We start from the raw sequence: 20,494 nt of genomic DNA on the forward strand, positions 1-20,494 counted from the left end.
TGTACTTTCAGTACTCCTCTGGGGCCACCATTATTTAGCTCCCTTTGAACCTGTTATACATTTCTCTTTTCCTTTATATCCAGTCCTGAATATTCCTAGATATTCATTGCAATCTGCTTTTGGTGCTTCTATATTTCATGCTAAAGGAGACATGTTGGGCCTGTACTCCTCTAATACCTTTTGAATGCTTCTGCTGTCTACTGTGGATTTATTCTTAAGTAGCTGTTCCCTTACAATTCCCAATATAACTCTTCTATTCCAGAAGAGAGATTGGCAGAAAACTATAGATCAATGAGCTTGATGTCTATTAAGGGAAAGATGTTAGAATCAATCATTATGGAAGCTATATTACATTGGAAAGCTCATGATAATCAGGAAGATTCACCATTGTTCCGTCTAAAGGAAACCAAGCCTAACTAATTTACTATAGTTCCCTGAAGGAGTACCATGTACTGCGTATAAAGGGAGCCTGTATATGTTCTGCGCAGTACTTGGATTTCCAGAAAACATTTGTTAAGGCACAAAAAAAGCTATTGCAAAAAGTAGGAACTCATGGTGTACGGAGTAACATTTTAGCATGTATAGAAGATTGGTTGTTGGCAGAAAACTAAGAGCCTACATAAATAGGTATTTTCCTCATTGGCAGGATGTGATGAATGGAGTCTTGCCACAGTTTAAGTGTATTTAAGGCACAGATGGATAGGTTCTTGATCAGTAAGGGGATCAATGGTTACAGGGAGAAGGCAGGAGATGAGAAACATATCAGCTATAATTGTATGTTGGAGTAGAGTCAATGGGTCAAAAGGTCTAATTCTGCTCCTGTACCTGATGGTCTTGGTGTTCATATTAGCTCTACACCAATGATTTAATTATGGGAGTGAAGGCATGGCAGCCAGATTTGCAGATAACATGAACATAGGTAAGAAAGTATGTTGTGAAAAAGACACAAGGATATCGCAGATGAATTTAGCTGGATTGACAGAGTTGGAAAACTCTAGTAGGTACACTATAATGTGTAGAAAATGCAAAGTTGTTCACTTTAGAGGGATGAACGAAAAAGCAGACTATGGAGGAACCTCAATTATCCGGCATTTGATTATCCAAATATCGGATTATCTGGCAAGATTGCAAGGTCCTGATGCTTGGCTAAACTATGTTATCCAACATTCGATTATCTGGAATTCGATTAACCGAACAAAACACTCCCACCTCTGTCTTTCAGATAATCAAGGTTCCTCTGTATACTTCAGTGGACAATGTCAGCAGAATTGTCTGAGTTACAAAGGGATCTTGCTATTCTGAAAAGTTAGTCTGCATGTTATAGCAAGTACTTATGAATGCTCATGGAATGCTATTCTTTATGACAAGAAGAATTGAACAGAAGAAGTAAGGATATTATACTTCAGTTGTACAGTTTATTGGTGAAACCACTTCTCAAATATTGTGTGCAGTTTCAGGTGGTTCAGAACAGGTTTGCTGAAGATATACTTGGAATGAGTGGATGATCTTAAGAAGGAACATCGGGCAAAATGGGCTTATTTTCACTAGAGCTCAGAGAGTAAGGGGTGACTTGCTTGAAGTCAGTAAAATGCTGAATAGTATTATTCAGTTGGACATGGAAAGGACTGAGGAGGTGCACCCAGAATAAGAATTCACCCTTTTATGCCAGAGCTGAGGTCGTGTTGTGTGACCCAATGGTCTGGAGGGGTCATTGAATATTTCTAAGTATTTTGAAAGTAGATAGATTTTATTCGGCAAGGGAACCAAAACGTATTGATGGTAGATGGGAATTTGGAATTCACAATGTAACAGATCAACGTTTACTTCTTGAATGGTATATCTGGCCTTGGTGACCAAATTCATATGTTCCAATATTCATAATTGATTGTTTGGCATCCATGGCCAGATTCTCTGGATAAAGGTGAGAATGTTGAATTGGTGGGAATGTGGAATCGGTTGGAATGAGGAATTGGTTGCTACTCCCATCTGAAGAATGTTGTCTCCATTTTGTGCCATCTTTCCTTTCCACATTGACTTCAGTGCATACAACATTTACACTGGGTCCGCCAGCTGCCTTACACTTTGAGCACTTTGATTGGCCCTCCCACACTGTCGAATTGCCTGTCATTTCAAAGAATAAGGAGGAGCCTCATATAAGCCAACACTATTCCAACAGACCTAGACTGGGTAAGTGCAGAAATGATGTTCCTGATTACCAAAGAGACCAGAAAAAGCCACCATAGTTTAAGGACGTGGGGTAGACCGTTTAGGACTGAGATGAGGAGAACATTCCTCATGCAGAGAGTACTGCAGAAGTCATTGCGCCAGAAAGAGGTAAAATATTGAGTGTTTTCAAGAATGAATTACATGTAATTCTTAGGGCTAATTGTTCAAAGGGTATGGTGAGAAAGCAGAAACAGGAGTTGGATCACTATATGATCAATCATAATCATATTGAGTGGTAGAACCAGCTCAAAGGGCCAAATAGCCTACTCCTTCTATTACACTTTTCTAAATGTTTCTGGGTTTCTAACCCTAATTTGACAGTACTTTAGCTGGTGTCTTCTGAACTAACTTTGTACAAAAAGATTATACCCAATGTGCCACTACATTTGTAACTTGGAATCAACTTCATTTTGGAGAGAAAGTGAGGTTTGCAGATGCTGGAGATCAGAGCTGGAAATGTGTTGCTGGAAAAGCGCAGCAGGTCAGGCAGCATCCAGGGAACAGGAGAATCGACGTTTCGGGCATAAGCCCTGAAGAAGGGCTTTTCCAGCAACACATTTCCAGCTATCAACTTCATTTTGGACTTGTGTGAGAAAATTCAGCTCCCTTTTGTCACATACTTACATATATATTAAATCAGTTATTTTTCAAGAGAAGTGGAAAGGAACTATCAGGAAACCCAATGTAAAATCTTATTCACCAGCAATTTTCTCCTTGTAGGAGTGACTGGGTGACATCGTATTCCGTTCTGCTGAGCAATGACAGCTACAGCTGGGTTGCTGTCAATAATGGATCAGATGATATGGTGAGCTCTTTGATATTTGCAATGATTCTATAGAAATGAAAAGATGCCAGCTGCATTTAATAAGCTTTACTTTAAAATTATAGACACATTCTAAGCATAAATACAAAACAAGAATTTATCAGTTTGGAAGTTTTCATATGTGATGGTCCAGTTGGAAGTTGATGATTGTCTTTAACATTCAAACAGTGTTGGGAAAACTCCTGTATCTTCAAGCTCCCATTTAGGCACATGGTCAGGTGCAATTAATGCAGCTCAGTTTCACACTGAGCCTTAGACAGGTGCTATGTCCTTCTTTAAAACTGTGCAAGGGTCTTATGTCTGCCTTAAGCATGAAACCCTTTTATTTCCCTTTAGCTGATGGTATACAATGAGCCACCATACACTCACTAACAGCCCTGCCACCATGTTGGATGTTTAATTGCCTGAAAAATGGGCATAGTGCTATCAAACTTCTCCTCTCGGAGTTTTACAAATATTCTTCAATAGATTCTTTCAAATGTTTCCAAAAATACGGTGACATTATTTCCTTCTGAGACAATTTGCTTTATTGAGTATCTTACAGTAACACTGAACTCACTGATGTCTTCCTACCTGTTACAGCATAGTAAAAGCAAAATCCAGTGTGAATTACTTGCTGATATGATCTACAATGTATTAGTTCACTTTCTGTCTTGGAGGAAAGGGCTCATCAGGAATGGTTACAACAATCTTTTGATAAAATATCTTTTTATTTGCAAAAAGGGGTCCATTTGGCAATATTATACTGGCTGCTTGGGACCTTTCACATGTCATTCATTTTCAAAATATAGAACTTGAGAAGGTGATAGAATTGACAGCATGACAGTAATATGAGAACATAATAAATGCCTGCATGGCACTAATTATTTTGTTTTACAATGATCCTCTTAACTATTATGTAACATAGAGGTCAGTATCTAACCTTTCTCCTCTCCTCCATTCCAGAAGTAAAATTTTAAACTGAATATTTTTGCAAATTTATATAAATTCAAAAAACTGCGTCAAACTGGTCATCTTGTTCAAATGCCACATTTTACATATTTCTAGAATTAACACATTATTTGTTCATTCTGACATCATCATTGATTTCTGAAAATTGGAAACCTTGCTCTCAATCCATGTAAGCCATTCTTAATGGATGGAGCAAGAACACTATTGTGCTTTTCCATTGCTTTTGTCTTACTCTATGGTATCATGCCACTGATGTCAATGGAATTACTGTTGAATTTGTGGCTTTCTATGGTTAAGATTTATAATCAATCCCTTTTGAAATGACTTGGATAAAAACACTGCTCCAGCAAAGGTAAATCTTGTTAGCAATGGTGAGTCACACCTTTAAGGCATTGTCTGAGCTGAGATGTCACCTTTTTTAAAAAAAAACCTTAACTTATCTTGAGAATGTGATTAGATTAGATTAGATTACTTACAGTGTGGAAACAGGCCCTTCGGCTCAACAAGTCCACACCGACCCGCCGAAGCGCAACCCACCCATACCCCTACATTTACCCCTTACCTAACACTACGGGCAATTTAGCATGGCCAATTCACCTGACCTGCACATCTTTGGACTGTGGGAGGAAACCGGAGCAAACCCACGCAGTCACGGGGAGAACATGCAAACTCCACACAGTCAGTCGCCGGAGGCGGGAATTGAACCCGGATCTCTGGCGCTGTGAGGCAGCAGTGCTAACCACTGTGCCACCGTGCCACCCAAGTTCTGGGAGTTCTGGGATTTACATGTTAATGAAGCGAAACCAGTAACCCATTCTAAAAGATGAAAGACTTAACAACAATCTAGGTTTGTTACAATGTCATTTTACTTGCATGACACTGTAATCTTTTGCTATGAATTCTGTGTCTTGTGGTCCTACTCCACAACCACCTGATGAAGGAGCAGCACTCCAAAAGCTAGTGCTTCCAAATAAACCTTCCAAATAAGCCTGGTGTTGTGTGATTTTTAACTTTGTTCACCCCATTCCAACACTGGCTCCTCCACATCACAAACTTTATCTAAGTACTCCTAGCAACTTCTGTATTAAATTGATGAAACATATGCCTGCTTTGCAATTGTTCTGGGATGTGTACTAGATTAGCTTTATCAAGAAGACCATCACATGGAGTGAATTACCTCCAATTATCTGGATCTACCTCAATTTGAAATACTGCTCTGTTGCAAATTTTGACAATACTGTTATTTTCCACATATTATTATTCATTGAATCTTTATTTTTCAGGTATTCAAAGCAAACCAAGAGAAAGAGATTCCTGTACTTAATGAGTTTCCCACTCCAATTGTTGCTCGGTACATAAGAATTAACCCTCGGAGTTGGTATCCAGATGGTGACATATGCATGAGAGTGGAAATTTTGGGCTGTCCTATGCCAGGTAAAACTTTGTGTCAACATTGTCCAGTATGAGTCAACTTTCTTTGCAAATGTACTTGTTTTAAACTCAATTCAGCCTTTACTTTGACAATGAGAAACATCAAAATGTAGTCAAGTGCTGAGCTTTCAAGGACGGCACACTATTCTTGTTTTTGAAACTGTGGGGAATAGTTCCTTGAGTGTGCTGAATATAGCAAAAGCTATGGACCTTGATAGAGTCTGACTGTAGGTCTCTAGAAACAGCTACACCTCTCATCAATCCGACCCAATAGAACTTGAACACTTGCAACTGCGCAACCAAATGAAACATTGTCCAGGTATGTCCTGTCAAACAAACCTGCCCCATCAGCCTTTGTTCAGTCATCAACGCATTGATGAAAAGTGGTGTTGACAGTGCTATCATTTGCCTGTCCTTTATATGTCTTCATTCTCTCTTCTGATGTGTTGTCTTTTTCTACAAGTGAAAAAAGGTTACTGAAATGCTGGAAGTTTGAAAAGCACAAGGGAACACTAAGGTGTCTGTGCATCACTCCAGTGGTGTGACTGAATAAGCATGAATCATGCAGCTCAGTTTTGATGGATGTTTGCTGTATGTTCTCAAATGATACTATAATGTGACATTGCTTCCAATATTAACTTGCAATTTGAAATCTCTAGCAAGGCACATGGAAACAACTATGGAAGACCTCTGCCTTGTTACTGAAACAGGGTTAGTTAGTTGATTCACATAAAGGATTCTCTGAGAAAGAGTGATCATAATGAGGGAACAGATTGAGCTTGAGAGTGGTGCACTAAATTGGAAACAATAGTATTAAATCTAAGTAAAGTCAGATATGTAAGTAAAATTTGATCTACATTTTGGTTTTTGCATGCTTCTCACTACTTACACAGTCAAAGGAACATGCTGCATCAGCTTTCAGTTTTTGCTCATATGCAACAAGACCTGGGCAACATCCAGGTTGGTGTTGAGCCATAGCAAAGGGTTCTCATGCTATTCTCCACAACTCACACCATCACCAATGTGCCACAACTCTATGGAGCACCACTCATGCTATCACACCAGAAATGAAAGTATTTGCCACGTAGCAGAGAGGAGGAATAAGTGTTTTTTTTTCAGGCTCAGAGGATGTCCCAAGATATGTGTCACTGGGATCCATGTTGGGACCTGGGACAGGCAGCAGAGAAAAGTGGCCGAGCAGAGGCTGATAGCTAAGTTCAGTACCCATAGGGAGGGCCTCAACCGGGACCTTGGGTTCATGTCACATTACAAGTGACCACCATTGCACTATACACACAAACAGATACTCCTACACACACACACAATCTCACACACACACACACAGGCACTCTTATACACACATACACACGGAGACACACACACACAGACACCCACACACACTCTTACAGACACACACACACTCCCACACTCACACATGCACCCCCTCACAGACTTAAGACACTCTGCACTCACTACATGCACACATACACTTTCTCACGCTCACAACCCCCAACCCAGACAGACACACATACACACACAGACAAAGACCCACATGCACACATATATTTTGTGGAGTGAATTTGTACTTGTAGGGTGACATTGTACTTTGCTCAAAAACTGCATGCATTCATGTAGAACTCTGAGGTCAAAAACTGCATGAATTTATGTAAAACTCCGTTATCTCACTTTTTGGATTAGAATCAGTCTAAACATCATGGCATAGACAGAGAACACAGGGGCCCAACACCTTCAACATATTGTCTAGCTATCACCCTTGTTAACAGCTAACCCGAGAATGCAACTTTTTAAAAAGTTTTTGTGATTTACACATGAAAGAAGTGAAACTGTCATGGTATTCTAACAGATGAAAGGCTTAACAGACAATCAATTTTTCAATGTATAATTTCAGTTACATCACACTGTAAATTTTTGCGATAAATTCTGTGTGTTAGGATTGAGCCCTCCACTATCACCTGATGAAGGAGCATCGCTCCGAAAGCTAGTGTGCTTCCAATTAAACCTGTTGGACTATAACTTGGTGTTGTGTGATTTTTAACTTTGTACACTCCAGTCCAACACTGGCATCTCCAAATCATTAAAACATTGTGAAAGCAGTGGTAGATAGATCCTTGATTACCATGGCAATGGAAGATTGGCAGGGATATGCAGGAATGTAGAGTTGAGGTTAAATCAAATCAGCCATGATCTTATTCATTGATCAAACATGTTCAAAGGGCTTAGTGGCTTACTGTTATTCATATGTTTGGATGTTCACAGCATGCATCTGCTAGGATTGCTGGTGCTGGCTGCATATTTAACAAGCAGCTGTGCACTGGGTCAAGTGCAGTCAATTCAGAACTACACTGCACAGTTCCCATTCCTCATGCATTATCCCAGAGATGACAGACAGAGGCAAGTTAACTCCATGATGTTCCTGGTGGATGGGTGGTGCAGTGGAGGATTATCCTCTTTCCTCAGGCCTACCCGAGGAGACCATGCCACTAGAGTCTGCCAGCCTAGTCCAAGGTCACTACCAAGATAAATGCAGCATGCATGGCCTGAAGAAACACCCGGCAATGCAGCAAGAAGGTCAATGACTATTCAATTAGAGATGGTAAGTGCCATTATCTTGTCTCTGCTGTCTCACACTCACTTTAACTGTGCTCCAGCACCCAGCTCCCACCAAGGCTCATGATTTACCATTCTCACCACTGTATGCAGCATCTTCTTTCACTCCCACCACACCCACTAACTTTACATGCCCTCTGTGCTGCCTTCTCACTCACTCAGGGAACCTTTCCCTCATCAGTACTGACAGATATCCCACCCACTTTCATTTTGCTCAATTCCTTCCTCTTTCTCACTCCAGGAGAAAATGGCCCACTGTAGGATTGAAAGGGACCATCTTGGGTCTGATATTTGTTTTCTCATCCCCTACAAGAAGCCAATCCTTACCTCTCCTGACTTAGCTGGCAAAGACTGTGACCCTCCATCTAATGGCATTGAAGCCTCAATGTCCTAGGAACAAGTTAGATGGAATGTCCATTGCTTCCTCCTGTCCCATGACTTCCAACATGCCCGAACTTCTATCCCTATTTCACAACTCATTCTCTCTTTTATCTTCTTCAGGAACCAGTGGTATCGACACATTCTCCAAACTCGAGAAGCTGCTTGCACTATACATCTCCTTCTTTACATCTGAGGAAGGAACTACAGATCCCTCAGAGGGTGCACTGACAAGAATGCCTCTTGTATCCTCCACGAGCTCAGACACTGACACCCTCAGGGTACTTTGTCTGGTATAGAGTCAGGAGCGTGTGCTTCCGAGCCCTTGATTCTGTAGCTGGTTGAGGAAAAATGCCCAGGTCACTGGCACTCGGTGCTCTGCCTGAGACCAGGCGCCTGCTCAGCCCCAGGCAGATGACCCCATGGTTCCAGCTATTCAGAATTTAAATGAAATGCAAGAGCTGACACAGGAGCGACCAACAGGTTTATTGGAGGCACTGGGCAAATTGACTCAAAGGTTGGAGGACCACACCAATGCTGCTTGTGCCAGGCTGCCTCTGGTATGGGGAGCCACATCCAGCTCACTTAATATTGGTTATACACACTGACCTGCACGTCATCCCTCCAACCCTTGGTGTTCAGCACCAACAACGAAATGACCGAGGGGCTCACTCGAGGTACTCATTCCTCACAAAGAGATAGGCACTCAACCCCAAGCCCCTTTCCCCCGAGGAGAAACCTCTTACAGGCCCTAACGAATCTCCTCTCGGGACACCGCAGAGGTAGGCCTTCACCTTCCACCTCCACCCTGCCTGCCACCCTTAACTCTGTGGATGATCAAAGCTGAGGAGGGTGAACCAACATCTGTTTAAGGCACCTTCAGCATGTCTGGCCATCTAGCCGTAAATGCCTCAGGATCATCCAACCCGAACATCCATGGCCGACAGGCTCTGCTGTAGAGCAAGCTCCCTTCACGCTCACTGTTGAGCCCAATTCTGCATTGTAGCAGGAAAGGAAGAAGACATTCCTCGGGCACATAAGTGGCATGGGTGATATTTTATTGCAAAAACACATTATCTCATTTGTAAATATATTCACATTTCTTTATCATGTGTGTGAACAAATGTTGAAAAGAAGAATGAAGGTTAGCCATCCAAGGAGGCATTTCAACTAAGTTGCCAATTAAGGTGGAGTCGAGCTTGTTAAATGCCTTATTAATTCTACAACTCACCTCATTAATATTCAACTTCCTAAACTCCTGAATGTGTTGAACAAATTAGACATTGGGAATTCTCGATGTGGAAGTCAGTGCAGGTACCTGGTGACTCCAGCCCACCACTGGCTACAAAGAGCCTCCATGATGCTCGGCATTTCGGAGCATCCTCCATGTACATCAGTTGCATGCATCCCTGATCGACAAACATTGGCATCCAACATTTGCCAAGCCTTCATGACCATCATTGCACTTCTTCTGATTCACTTACAGGATGCACAGGAAGCACAGACCTGAACTGCAAGACTCATCAGCAATTCACATTGAACAGCTCATGGATTGGACCAGGCTGCATCTCAAGGCTGCTGGCTTGCTCATTCAGTGCTTACTATCTGCATGTTTGCAGTATCCCTGCTTTGCCAGGATGTGCCATGCCTGATAGTACATTGGTAAAGCAGCCAGAATCAAAGGCTACCTGTGCTGCTCTATTGATGTGCTTGTTTGGATAGACAGACAGAGAGGCTGTTTGCCAATAGGGATCTGTCAGTTACGGTGGATATTTTGATGCACAGCACACCAATACATCAATCTAAAACAGACAGCATGTCCAGCTGTCTGTGCAGCAACTACACTGCACATTTATTCAACCAAATGGCCATGTCAGAAACTGGGTGAGATTTCAGTTCAGTCAGGGGTCATAGTACAATCAGTCACAGGCACAGTCCAGGGCCTTGGACAAGGTCAGTCATCTGCTCAGGCCAGTCATGATCAGGGAACCTGGAACCACATTCTGGTTTGTATTTGATGGCCAGTCACGTAGGGCTAGCAGCAGCAGTCAGGAATTCATATACAGAGGAACCCCGATTATCCGGCATTCAATTATCCAATTATTGGATTATCCGGCAAGATTGCAAGGTCCTGATGCTTGGCTAAACAGTGTTATCCGGCATTCGATTATCCAGAATTTGATTAACTGAACAAAATATTCCCCACCCATGTCCTTTGGATAATATCGAGTGATAGTCATCACTTCCTGATGATTATATTCCCTGTGTAGTCATCAGGGAGCTGCAAAGACAGTGGTCAGGGTCTGGACAGTCATACCTAGGGTCATGTCCCTGTTTGGGATGCAATAGCAACTCCTCTCCTTTGAGTTAATGGGAGATGTAGAGGGAGGTTAATGCCCCTCAACCTCCTCTCCACTGGTCAGGAAGTTAATGTCTCTATGGCATGAGCAATGGATCGGAAGTCTGAACATGGGTATACCTGGCAGAAACTGATTGTTTCACTGGAGCTGGCTCCCCATGATAGTCGTCACCTGATCCATTCAAGCAGCCAATCGCTCTCATGCCAGAGCCATGACATCAAACCAAACTTCGGCGGACATCTCTGCCCTTCGTTTCAGTCTGCTCAAGAACCCTCGCATCACTGGCTGGCCTTTCCCCACTTGCCTTTGCATCTCTGTCCGCTCATTAGTGGTCAGATACAGATTTCCTTCACTTGTACTGGACTCAGTAGGAACCTGTTCTCCTGCGATTCTCTGAGAGTTAGAGGCTTCAGAGTCGAGAGAGCGGTGCTGGAAAAGCACAGCCAGTCAGGCAGCATCTGAGGAGCAGGAAATTCGATATTTTGGGCATAAGCCCTTCATCAGGAATCAGCCTGTAGTTGTCACTTATGTCAGTGCTGTACTCCCTGGTATGTGATCATCAGCAAAGCCTAGATATATTGCCTTCTGAGATGAATGTCTCTGTGATGGTAGAAGGTAGGGTTAGAAAACCATGATAGTTTTTCATCCTCAGATACGTGGTTTGAGGGGCTGATAAAGCTAGGCTTGGGGTTAGTGACTTTCCTTTTGTCCTAACTTCAGAGTGGACGCTGATCCTGCATAATGTTAGAAACAGGTAAGGAGAAAGAATCAGCTCCCCTCTGTGTACATCCCTTTTTGGTCAGTTACAATAAATAGTTTAATTTATTTTTAATATGCAGCTATCAGACTTCAGTTAAAATGTTGGCTAAAGTGAGGCAGTAGATTTTAAAATGTGCTGTAGTTGATTAATTGTATTCATAGTAGAAGCAGGATCTGTAGGTATCTTGAATCCTTGGTGAAATATTGTTTGCCAAAGTTGCATTTTCATTGGCTTTTGTTTTTCATGTCCAGTGAGAACATTATTCAGAGAGCAAACCATCCAGGTTCTGCTGTTTCAAATCTATGTTCTTTCCTCTGCCCTGTTGCTCAAAAACACGGTGGCACAATAGCTCAGTGGTTAGCACTGCTGTCTCACGGGACCCAGGTTTGATTCCATCCTTAGGCAATTGTCTGTGTGGAGTTTGAACTTTCTCCCAGTGTCTGTGTGGGTTTCCTTCGGGTGTTCCAGTTCCCTCCCACAGCCTAAAGACGTGCAGGTTAGGTGGATTTGCCATGCTAAATTGTCCAGGGATGTGCAGATTGGGTGGATTAACCATGGGAATTGCAGGGTTACAGGAAAGGGTGGGTCTGGGCGGGATGCTCTCCAAAGGGATTGGTGTGGACTCAATGGGCTGATTGGCCTGCTTCTACATTGTAGGGATTCCTTAAAAAAATGTTGAAGTATAATGCAGTATATATTCCAGAGTCTGGTTGTATTGTCTTTCTAAGCTGCCACACAAAACTACCATTTCCCAATACACAAATTATCATACACATATGAATTAGACAGGAGATATGAATTTTTTGACAGTGATTCAGTTGCCTGGTTTTGATGTCTTTGAATAAAAATGGTAATTTCAGTGCACAGAGTTCAGTTTATTCCACAAGGAACTCACAAAACTTGACTCAGTCGAGATCACATGACATTGCAGCCATTTTACTACCATGAAAGGACTGAGGTATAACAATCAGATGATGGAAGTTAAAATTTGATAATCCATATTTATTAGCATTATAACAATAGAAAACAAATCAATATTAGTATCAAAGCTGTTATCTTTATCTAAGGTTTCATTAAGGCATCAGTGCTTGGTGAGCAACAGGCAGTAGCAATTTGAAGGCTTTCCCATAAATGACTGTCATGTCCAGTGCCTCTTTCATCAGAGGGATGTTTTCCTTGCTCTCATGCCAGCTTATCAGCCTGCCCCTCAAAGAGGATCAGGTATCTGCTGTTTGGTACATTCATGCTTATTATGCAAGTTATTCTCCTACAAGAAAAAAGAAGCATTAAGGGACATTAGTAAGGGTGCACCACACTATGCATGGTACAGATAGATACCATCATGATGTGAATCTCCAAAGCTGTGATTGTATGCATTGCTAATCAGAAGAATGTTGTATGGTGGAAGTTTAGTTTTAAAGGTTTATGAATGAAAGGTTAGCCATTATCTTTAAAGGCTGCAGTTGATGAAACTCAATATGATGTGCGTGTCTGAGTCACTGACTCTTGCAAACCTTTGGTAAAAAGCTATGAGATTTGATATTGACTGAGTTGTGGTAAATAGTCAGTGAGCTGCTGTTGCATGAGCTGCTGAATGTTGGAGCTCATTTTTATGTTTGGTGGGTGAAAACTGGCAAGTATGTGATCAGCAGAATTATTTGGTGCAAGTGGAACAACATTGATAGCTGCAATGAATTGCCAAATATTGACTGAACATGGCAGTCAGTCCTGTGTGTGTTCGTCCTCCGTGCTTTTGACCTTACAATGCTGATTTGTGCTTGTAGGAGCATGAAGCAATGAGCAACATTGTATATCATGACCTGGCCAAGCACAGCAGATCATTGATCCTCCTGTAGCCCTGGGGCTAAGTTCTCTTGAGTCACACACAGCTGTTTACCTTTATAGGCACCTTTGTGCAGGCTGCCTTCCAGTCAAGATGGCCTCCTGTTATCATCTCTATGCAAAAGACCGACCTTTCTCTCCTGTTCAGCATTCAGGAGAACCTCTAGGGAGGTGTCACTAATCCATGGTACCGCTTTTTGTCTGATCTGTGCCAACTCCGGCGATGGCTGGATGGAATGAGCAGAGAATCAATTAAGCTGGGTTGTAGAGAATGAAGTGCAGTCTGACAGCTTTTTAAATAATGGACTGGAAACTGGACCCCAGAAGGTCTGAATGTGGGAGGTTGGGGTGGGGCTGGGTGGCAGAATTTCTCTGCCTGCCCATATAATTTAGCACAGCAGGTCAGGCAGCATCCAGGGAACAGGAGAATCGACATTTCGGGCATAAGCCCTTCTTCAGGAAACATCGATTCTCCTGTTCCCTGGATGCTGCCTGACCTGCTGCGCTTTTCCAGCAACACATTTTCAGCTCTGATCTCCAGCATCTGCAGACCTCACTTTCTTCTCATATAATTTAGCATTTTACCTGTACACATATGTTTTGTGGACTGAGAAGAACATAAGTACGGGAGAAAACTTAAGCCATTCTCCTCCCACTCAAATAGATGAACTTCACACTTTTAGTCCTGCCTCCACAGTTAGATTCTATCCATTGTCTCCAGTTTATTTGGTTCATTGAAGAACAATACAATTAATCCCTGTCCCCTCCTCTTTCCCTATAACTTCCTTTCAACTGCTTCCTTTTCACATATACATCTAATGCCCTTGTGGAAGTTATCACGGAATCAGTTTCCACCAGTGTGGCCCATATCAAAACAACTGAATGCATCAAACTTTTCTCCAAATGTATCTGCAGTTATGTTACTAATTATGTTTAATTTGTCCTTTAGTTACTGAGCTTTTGTCGTTGGAAACAATTTCTCCTTAGCTACCTTATCAACCTCATCATAATTTTGAACATTATTTAGATCTCATTCTTAATTGTCACTGCTTCAAGGTAATCCCAGCTTCCGCAGTCTTTCCACTAAATGTGTGTATGTCTGTTAAGATCGAATGCAAGTATGATTCAATAAGCTCTGCTCAATCTCACACTGCTTTCCTTCATCAGACAGGGTATTGAGTACAAGAGTTGGCAGGTCATGTTACAATTGTAGGTTCGGCCACACTTGGAATACATTACCAAAAGAATTTGGATGCTTTGGAGAGGGTCAGAGGAGGTTCACCAGGATGTTGCCTGGTATGGAGGGTGCTAGCTATGAGGACACGTTGAGTAGATTAGGAGTATTTTCTTTGGAAAGAAGGAGGTTGAGGGGGGACCTGATTGAGGCCTACAAAATCATGAAAGGTGTCGAGAGGGTGGATAGCAAGAAACTTTTTTCCAGAGTGGGGGAGTCAATTACTAGGGGTCATGAGTTCAAACTGAGAGAGGAAAAGTTTAGGGGAGATACACGTGGAAAGTTCTCCACGTAGAGGGTGGTGGGTGCCTGGAAAGCGTTGCCAGCACAGGTGGTCAGGGCGGGAATGATAGTGTTATTTAAGATGTATCTAGGCAGATACACGAATGGTCAGGAAGCAAATGGATACAGATACTTAGAAAATAGGCAGCAGATTTAGATAGACAATATGTATTCGAGGGCCAAGGGGCATGTTCCTGTGCTGTAATGGTCTTTGTTCTTTGTTCTTAAGCTACTGGCTAAAAGGACAGAGATTCATGTGATTTGAGTGAGAGTCCCAGAGCAGTGTGTGCAGCTTTGCTGTTGGCATTCTGCACAGATGCTTGGATGTTTCTGAATGCTGAATAGTAGCATTGGGTTCTAAATAAGACACATTTATCTTCAGTTTAGTGTGGTGCTGCCTAATAGGCTAGCCATGAACACATCTCACAGTCATTAGCAACAGCAGAGCAAATATGTTAAGGCTGGCAGTGGGAAAATACCAGAAAAACTTCCTTATCCCGTGATAGACTAATAGATCTGTTTCTCATGCCACAGGAATGAAGGTGCCAGATTTAATAGTCTAAATATCAGAACTGAACTCACAGATTCCATCCTTGCAAAGTTCAATGCAAATAAATGGCAATATAATAGGAGTCTTAAATTGCAAAATATTGTGCAAGGGATGGAATTTCCGGGAAGTTGCACATTTTGTTACTGCAGTGCAATTGTATACAGTTACTCTGCAGTCCTGGGCTTTGTAGAAAACTCCATATTGTTTGGCTGATTCATCTTGCAGCTATTTAACAGTTATCAGGCCTTTAGTTGGACTGAGGAACAATTTTTGCCCCCGCCACAAGGGTTGCCAGCCAATCGAAAGGCATTATCTCAGTGCCATTGAGAATGATGACTACTGCTAGGAATGTGACAGTCCCCAAGGAAGGGGTTCAGGAATGGAGCCAGATTGAGAGTTGGGTCTGATGTGTTACCATGGAGAGGCTAGCAGGCCCTGGTGAAGAAGCTGGTGATTGAGGGGTTGACACTTTGGGGAGTGGACAAACATTGGCTTGGTATCATATAGATGGCGAGGGGCTGTAAAACTGCTTAGCGTCACCCCACAGAGGTTAAAATAGGATTCATTGGTCTCTTATAGCTCTCCAAAGTCCAATGGGTGCATGCCACCCTAATACTTTGAGTTCTAAGGAAGAGTCACTGGACCCGAAATGTTACTTCTGATTTCTCTCCACAGATGCTGTCAGACCTACTGAGCTTTTCCAGCAATTCTGTTTTTGTTTTGGATTTACAGCATCTGCAATTTGTTCAGTTTTCACTTGACACTAACATTTCTTCAGATAGCGGGACAAGAAGACATGTAATAGGTATGGTGTTTCTAGTCAGATTTCTTATTTTACTGTTCCACTCCCCGACTAAAATCACGGCAGAATGAAACACAAAGTTCCGGTTATAGTTTCTGATTGCATTGAGTACGGGTAGACTTGCTTGAGAATTCTTGTTTCCCTTTAGCCTGTTAGACAGTTATTTGAAATGTTTATAACTAAGATAATTCGTAACTACTACCCAGCCAAAGTGGACTGTTCATCTTTCAATAGAATTAATGACACTGAAGTGCTGAGGTGAACATTGTATTGTCTGTCAGCTTCAAAGAAATTTCACAAAGGAATCTAAAATTGTGATAAAGTTTGCTACTTCAAGATTAAATGCGTGTGCTCTGATGAAGTACGACATTGTAAGTAGTGATTGATTTGTGCCCTGTGATAAATTATTATTATGCAGCTGATTTTTGCTTTCTTTACTTTCTATGGTTGTGTTAGAAACCCATTGTTATTGGAGCATGCTTTGCTTCTTTATCATAAATTCCATTCCTTTTTTTCCAAGCACTGCCTCACATAACAATCTCAGAGCCCAATTTTCTCCAGCTAAGCTTCAGTTGACAGATCCTCCATAATATTTTCTGACCTGGCCATTGCCGCAGCTAATTCATTATTAGTCACCTATACTTCCCTTGTTCCCAGCTATCCCTGCTGGCCTCCCATTCTCTAAACTTCAACTCAAGCAAAACTGCTACAGTCCATGTCTTAGCACAAACTATTGTGCCCCCTCAATACACTGATGCTTACTGATTCATGATTTAAGACACCACCTTAAAACTCTCGACCTAATATCCAAAGCTCATCATGGCCACCCATTTTCCCAATTCTGTAACATCCTTCAGTTTCGTATCCTTCTTAAAATTCTGACTTCTTTCAACCCTGTCACTTCCTCATCTGCCATTACTTTTGACCTACTATTGGGAACTGTGTGCTCAGCCAATTCATCCCCGAGCTCTGGATTTCCATCCTTGAACTTGATACTGTACCACACCAACTTCTGTCCTCATTTAAAAATGCCTGTAAAATATAGTTTTATTTGCACTAAGCTATTTGTCGCCTCTATGGAATCGAATCAGTGGTAATGAGCTTGGCAAGTAGAAATCATGGGAGAATATTTTCGTGGCAGTGTTCACAATTCAGTAATTTTCATATAATTATGGAAAAGAACAAAATAGTACAGGAGTTAAAATTCGAAACTGGGCAAAGTCAGGTTTATTTAGCTGAGGAGTAATTTAACAAAAGTGAAATGGTAAGATCTACTTAAGGGTAAATCATTGTCAGAATAATAGTAGGCATTCAAAAGGGAGATCCTAGGGGCTCAGAGTAAATAGCCCATGAAGAGATATGTTTGGCCATACCATCCTAAGGACCTCTGAATTTCAATGGGTTTATAGGGTAAAATAACATGGGACAGGAAAGCTTACATCCAGCAGGGTATTCAATACTGCAGAAAGCTGGGAAGAGTATAGAAAGTGGAGGAGTAAAATCAAAATATAATTACAAAAACGAAAAGAGGGTATACAAGAATGTTGTTGAGCAAGGTTGTGGTGAACCTAAATTTGTTTCATCAATACATTAAGAGGATAACCATGGAACCAGTGAGGTCCACAAAAGACCAAAAAAGGTAACCTATGTGCAGAGATGCAAGGTATTTGTGTGGTTCTTAAATAGTTTGTGTCTGTCTTACAAAAGAGGGGTTCCGCAGAGCTCAGTACTAGCTTCCTTTTTTTGTACATATTAAAAATTTGGATGTAAAAATGGGAGTCATGTGCGAGGGTTTACAGATGGAACATAAATTGGCTGTATGATAGATATTGACATTGTAGTTAAGAAGGAGCATGAAGTATTGAAAGTGATGAGTATTGGGAAAGAAGAAGTATTATTAACATTAACATTCTTGAACATGGATAATCACTGGGACCAGATGAAATGTATTCCAGACTGTTAAAGGAATCCAAGGAAGAAATAGTGGAAGGTTGACAATTACTTTTCAATTCTCACTGGATACAGATGTGGGGCTGCTAAAGTTGTACTTTTGCTTAAGAAAGGAGCAAGGGATAGTCAAATAATTGCAGTCCATCAATATAACATTAGTCATGGGCTAATTATTCAAATCAATTCTAAGAGGTAGGATAAACTTGCATATGCAAAAATATGGATTAATCAATGACAGCATGGATTTGTTAAGGGAAGATCATTTTTTGACTAACTTGATTGAAATTTTTGAGAAAGGAATAAGGAAAATTGATGTGGGTAATACAGTTGATGCAGTCCAAGTAAATTTTTGCGAGGCCTTTTATAAGGCCCACACAGCAGACTGGTTGAAAATAATAAAACTCCATGGAAACTAGGGGAATATAGCAAACTAGCTACAAAATTGTCTCAGGATCAGGAAATAAAAATAATTGGTAATGGTCTTTGTGCAACTGGAATGTGGGAGTCATGTGCAAGGGTTTGCAGATAGAACATAAATTGGCTCTGTGATTAATATTGACATGAATAATTATAGACTATAGAAAATATCAATGATCTGGTTAAGTGGGCAGTTAAGTGTCTGATGGAATTCAACCTGGAGAACTATGAGATTTTGTATTTGGGGAAGTCATGGAGGTAAAAGGCAAAGGAATTCATAACAAATGAGAGATACTGAGGTATGAGGAACATTGGAGTGAATGTCCTGCAACCCTTGAGGTAGCAAAGTGGTTTGATAAGGTGATTCTACAAGTCTCCCTTGTAGAATTTTGTAGAAGGTACACATCACATGTGGTACCAAATTGCTTCTTTTTGAGTAAGTTTATCATGAGGGTATGTGTCAAACAGGTATTGTTTGTGGTGCGGTTGTCCATAGAGACAATAAAACAGTGCACTCACATTAAATCAAAGGCTGGAAGAAATTTCTGCACTTAGTTAAAAGCTGCTCATGTTCAACCACCCCATGCTTGCAAACCCCAAATAAGTCTATCCATCATTAGATGTGATTCTACTTTTGGAAATTATTTAGTCAATAATCCAGACTGTGTTACATCAGAAATCACTTTAAGATTGTCATCTGAGCCCATAGTGTGATGCATTTGTTTTGCCAACAGCTGCATGTGTAAATAGCCTGTTTTATGTAGGCCAAAGTAATTTGGATGTACATTGCATTCCTTTCAAAAGGAGGGATTGAGAAAACACTGCTGCATCTCGATGGAAACACTCTGACCAATCAGAACCACTTGCCTCATCTGAGAATTAAGCTTGATGGTTAGCTGTTCTTGCTGCATCTCCATGCCAACTATAACCCAACCAATTAACACCCTCTTTTCATGCTGTATAAAATGGTATCTCTCTTTCCAATCTGTTATTTGCATCATAGTTCTGATGAGTGTGACAAAAAGCTTCAACTACTAGTCTCCTTTTAGCAAATTTAAGTTCTGTAAGATAAAGCATTTATTTAGAAATAAATTGTGAATGTTGGGAGAAGGCTCAAATAACTGGTCCACTCAAACGGCACAATTTATGTACCTTACAGAGATCAGTCAAGTCTGAGGAATGACACTGTGGTGTTTTGTAATTGGCTATGGTCCAAAGGGAGACAGGAGGAGTCATCAGAGACTTGTCTTCAACCTTAACTGGCTGTTGAGGCACAAAACTGTTTGCACTGTCAGTATGAGAGAATGATGAGAGAACAAAGCAGTAGGTTAACAGGGAGGTGTTAAGCATGTCAGGTTTTATAAATCACTGTATTAAAACTGTTTACTTAACTCCAAGATCAGAGTGGTTCCAAAGAACAGATAAAAGCATTTCACACTTAAAAGAATAGCCTATGTGATTCATGTTGCTTTGGGGATAGGCTTTGAGAGGAGAAACTCTGTTCAAATCATTGGAATAATGTTGTGGTTCTGTTCGCCGAGCTGGAAATTTTTGTTGCAAACGTTTCATCCCCTGTCTAGGTGACATCCTCAGTGCTTGGGAGCCTCCTGTGGAGCGCTTCTGTGGTGTTTCCTCCGGCATTTATAGTGGCCTGTCCCTGCCGCTTCCGGTTGTCAGTTTCAGCTGTCCGCTGTAGTGGCTGGTATATTGGGTCCAGGTCGATGTGTTTGTTGATGGAGTTTGTGGATGAGTGCCAAGCTTCTAGGAATTCCCTGGCTGTTCTTTGTTTCGCTAGCCCTATAATGGTAGTGTTGTCCCACTCGAATTCATGTTGCTTGTCGTCTGCGCGTGTGGCTACTA

At 41.4% G+C, this 20,494-nt stretch overlaps 1 protein-coding gene across 1 annotated transcript in view; it reads left to right on the forward strand.

Annotated features, from left to right (window-relative positions):
* The window catches only part of cpxm2 (carboxypeptidase X (M14 family), member 2), a 182,325-nt gene that overhangs the window by 90,171 nt on the left and 71,660 nt on the right, over window positions 1–20,494 (forward strand). Inside the window, exons 5-6 of the mRNA XM_043712660.1 lie at window positions 2,947–3,031; window positions 5,284–5,434. Coding sequence (XP_043568595.1) covers window positions 2,947–3,031; window positions 5,284–5,434 — 236 coding nt within the window. The remainder of the gene's footprint in view (window positions 1–2,946; window positions 3,032–5,283; window positions 5,435–20,494) is intronic.

The sequence above is a fragment of the Chiloscyllium plagiosum genome, chromosome 22 (assembly GCF_004010195.1).
Source record: "Chiloscyllium plagiosum isolate BGI_BamShark_2017 chromosome 22, ASM401019v2, whole genome shotgun sequence".
NCBI classification, from domain to species: Eukaryota; Metazoa; Chordata; class Chondrichthyes; order Orectolobiformes; family Hemiscylliidae; genus Chiloscyllium; species Chiloscyllium plagiosum.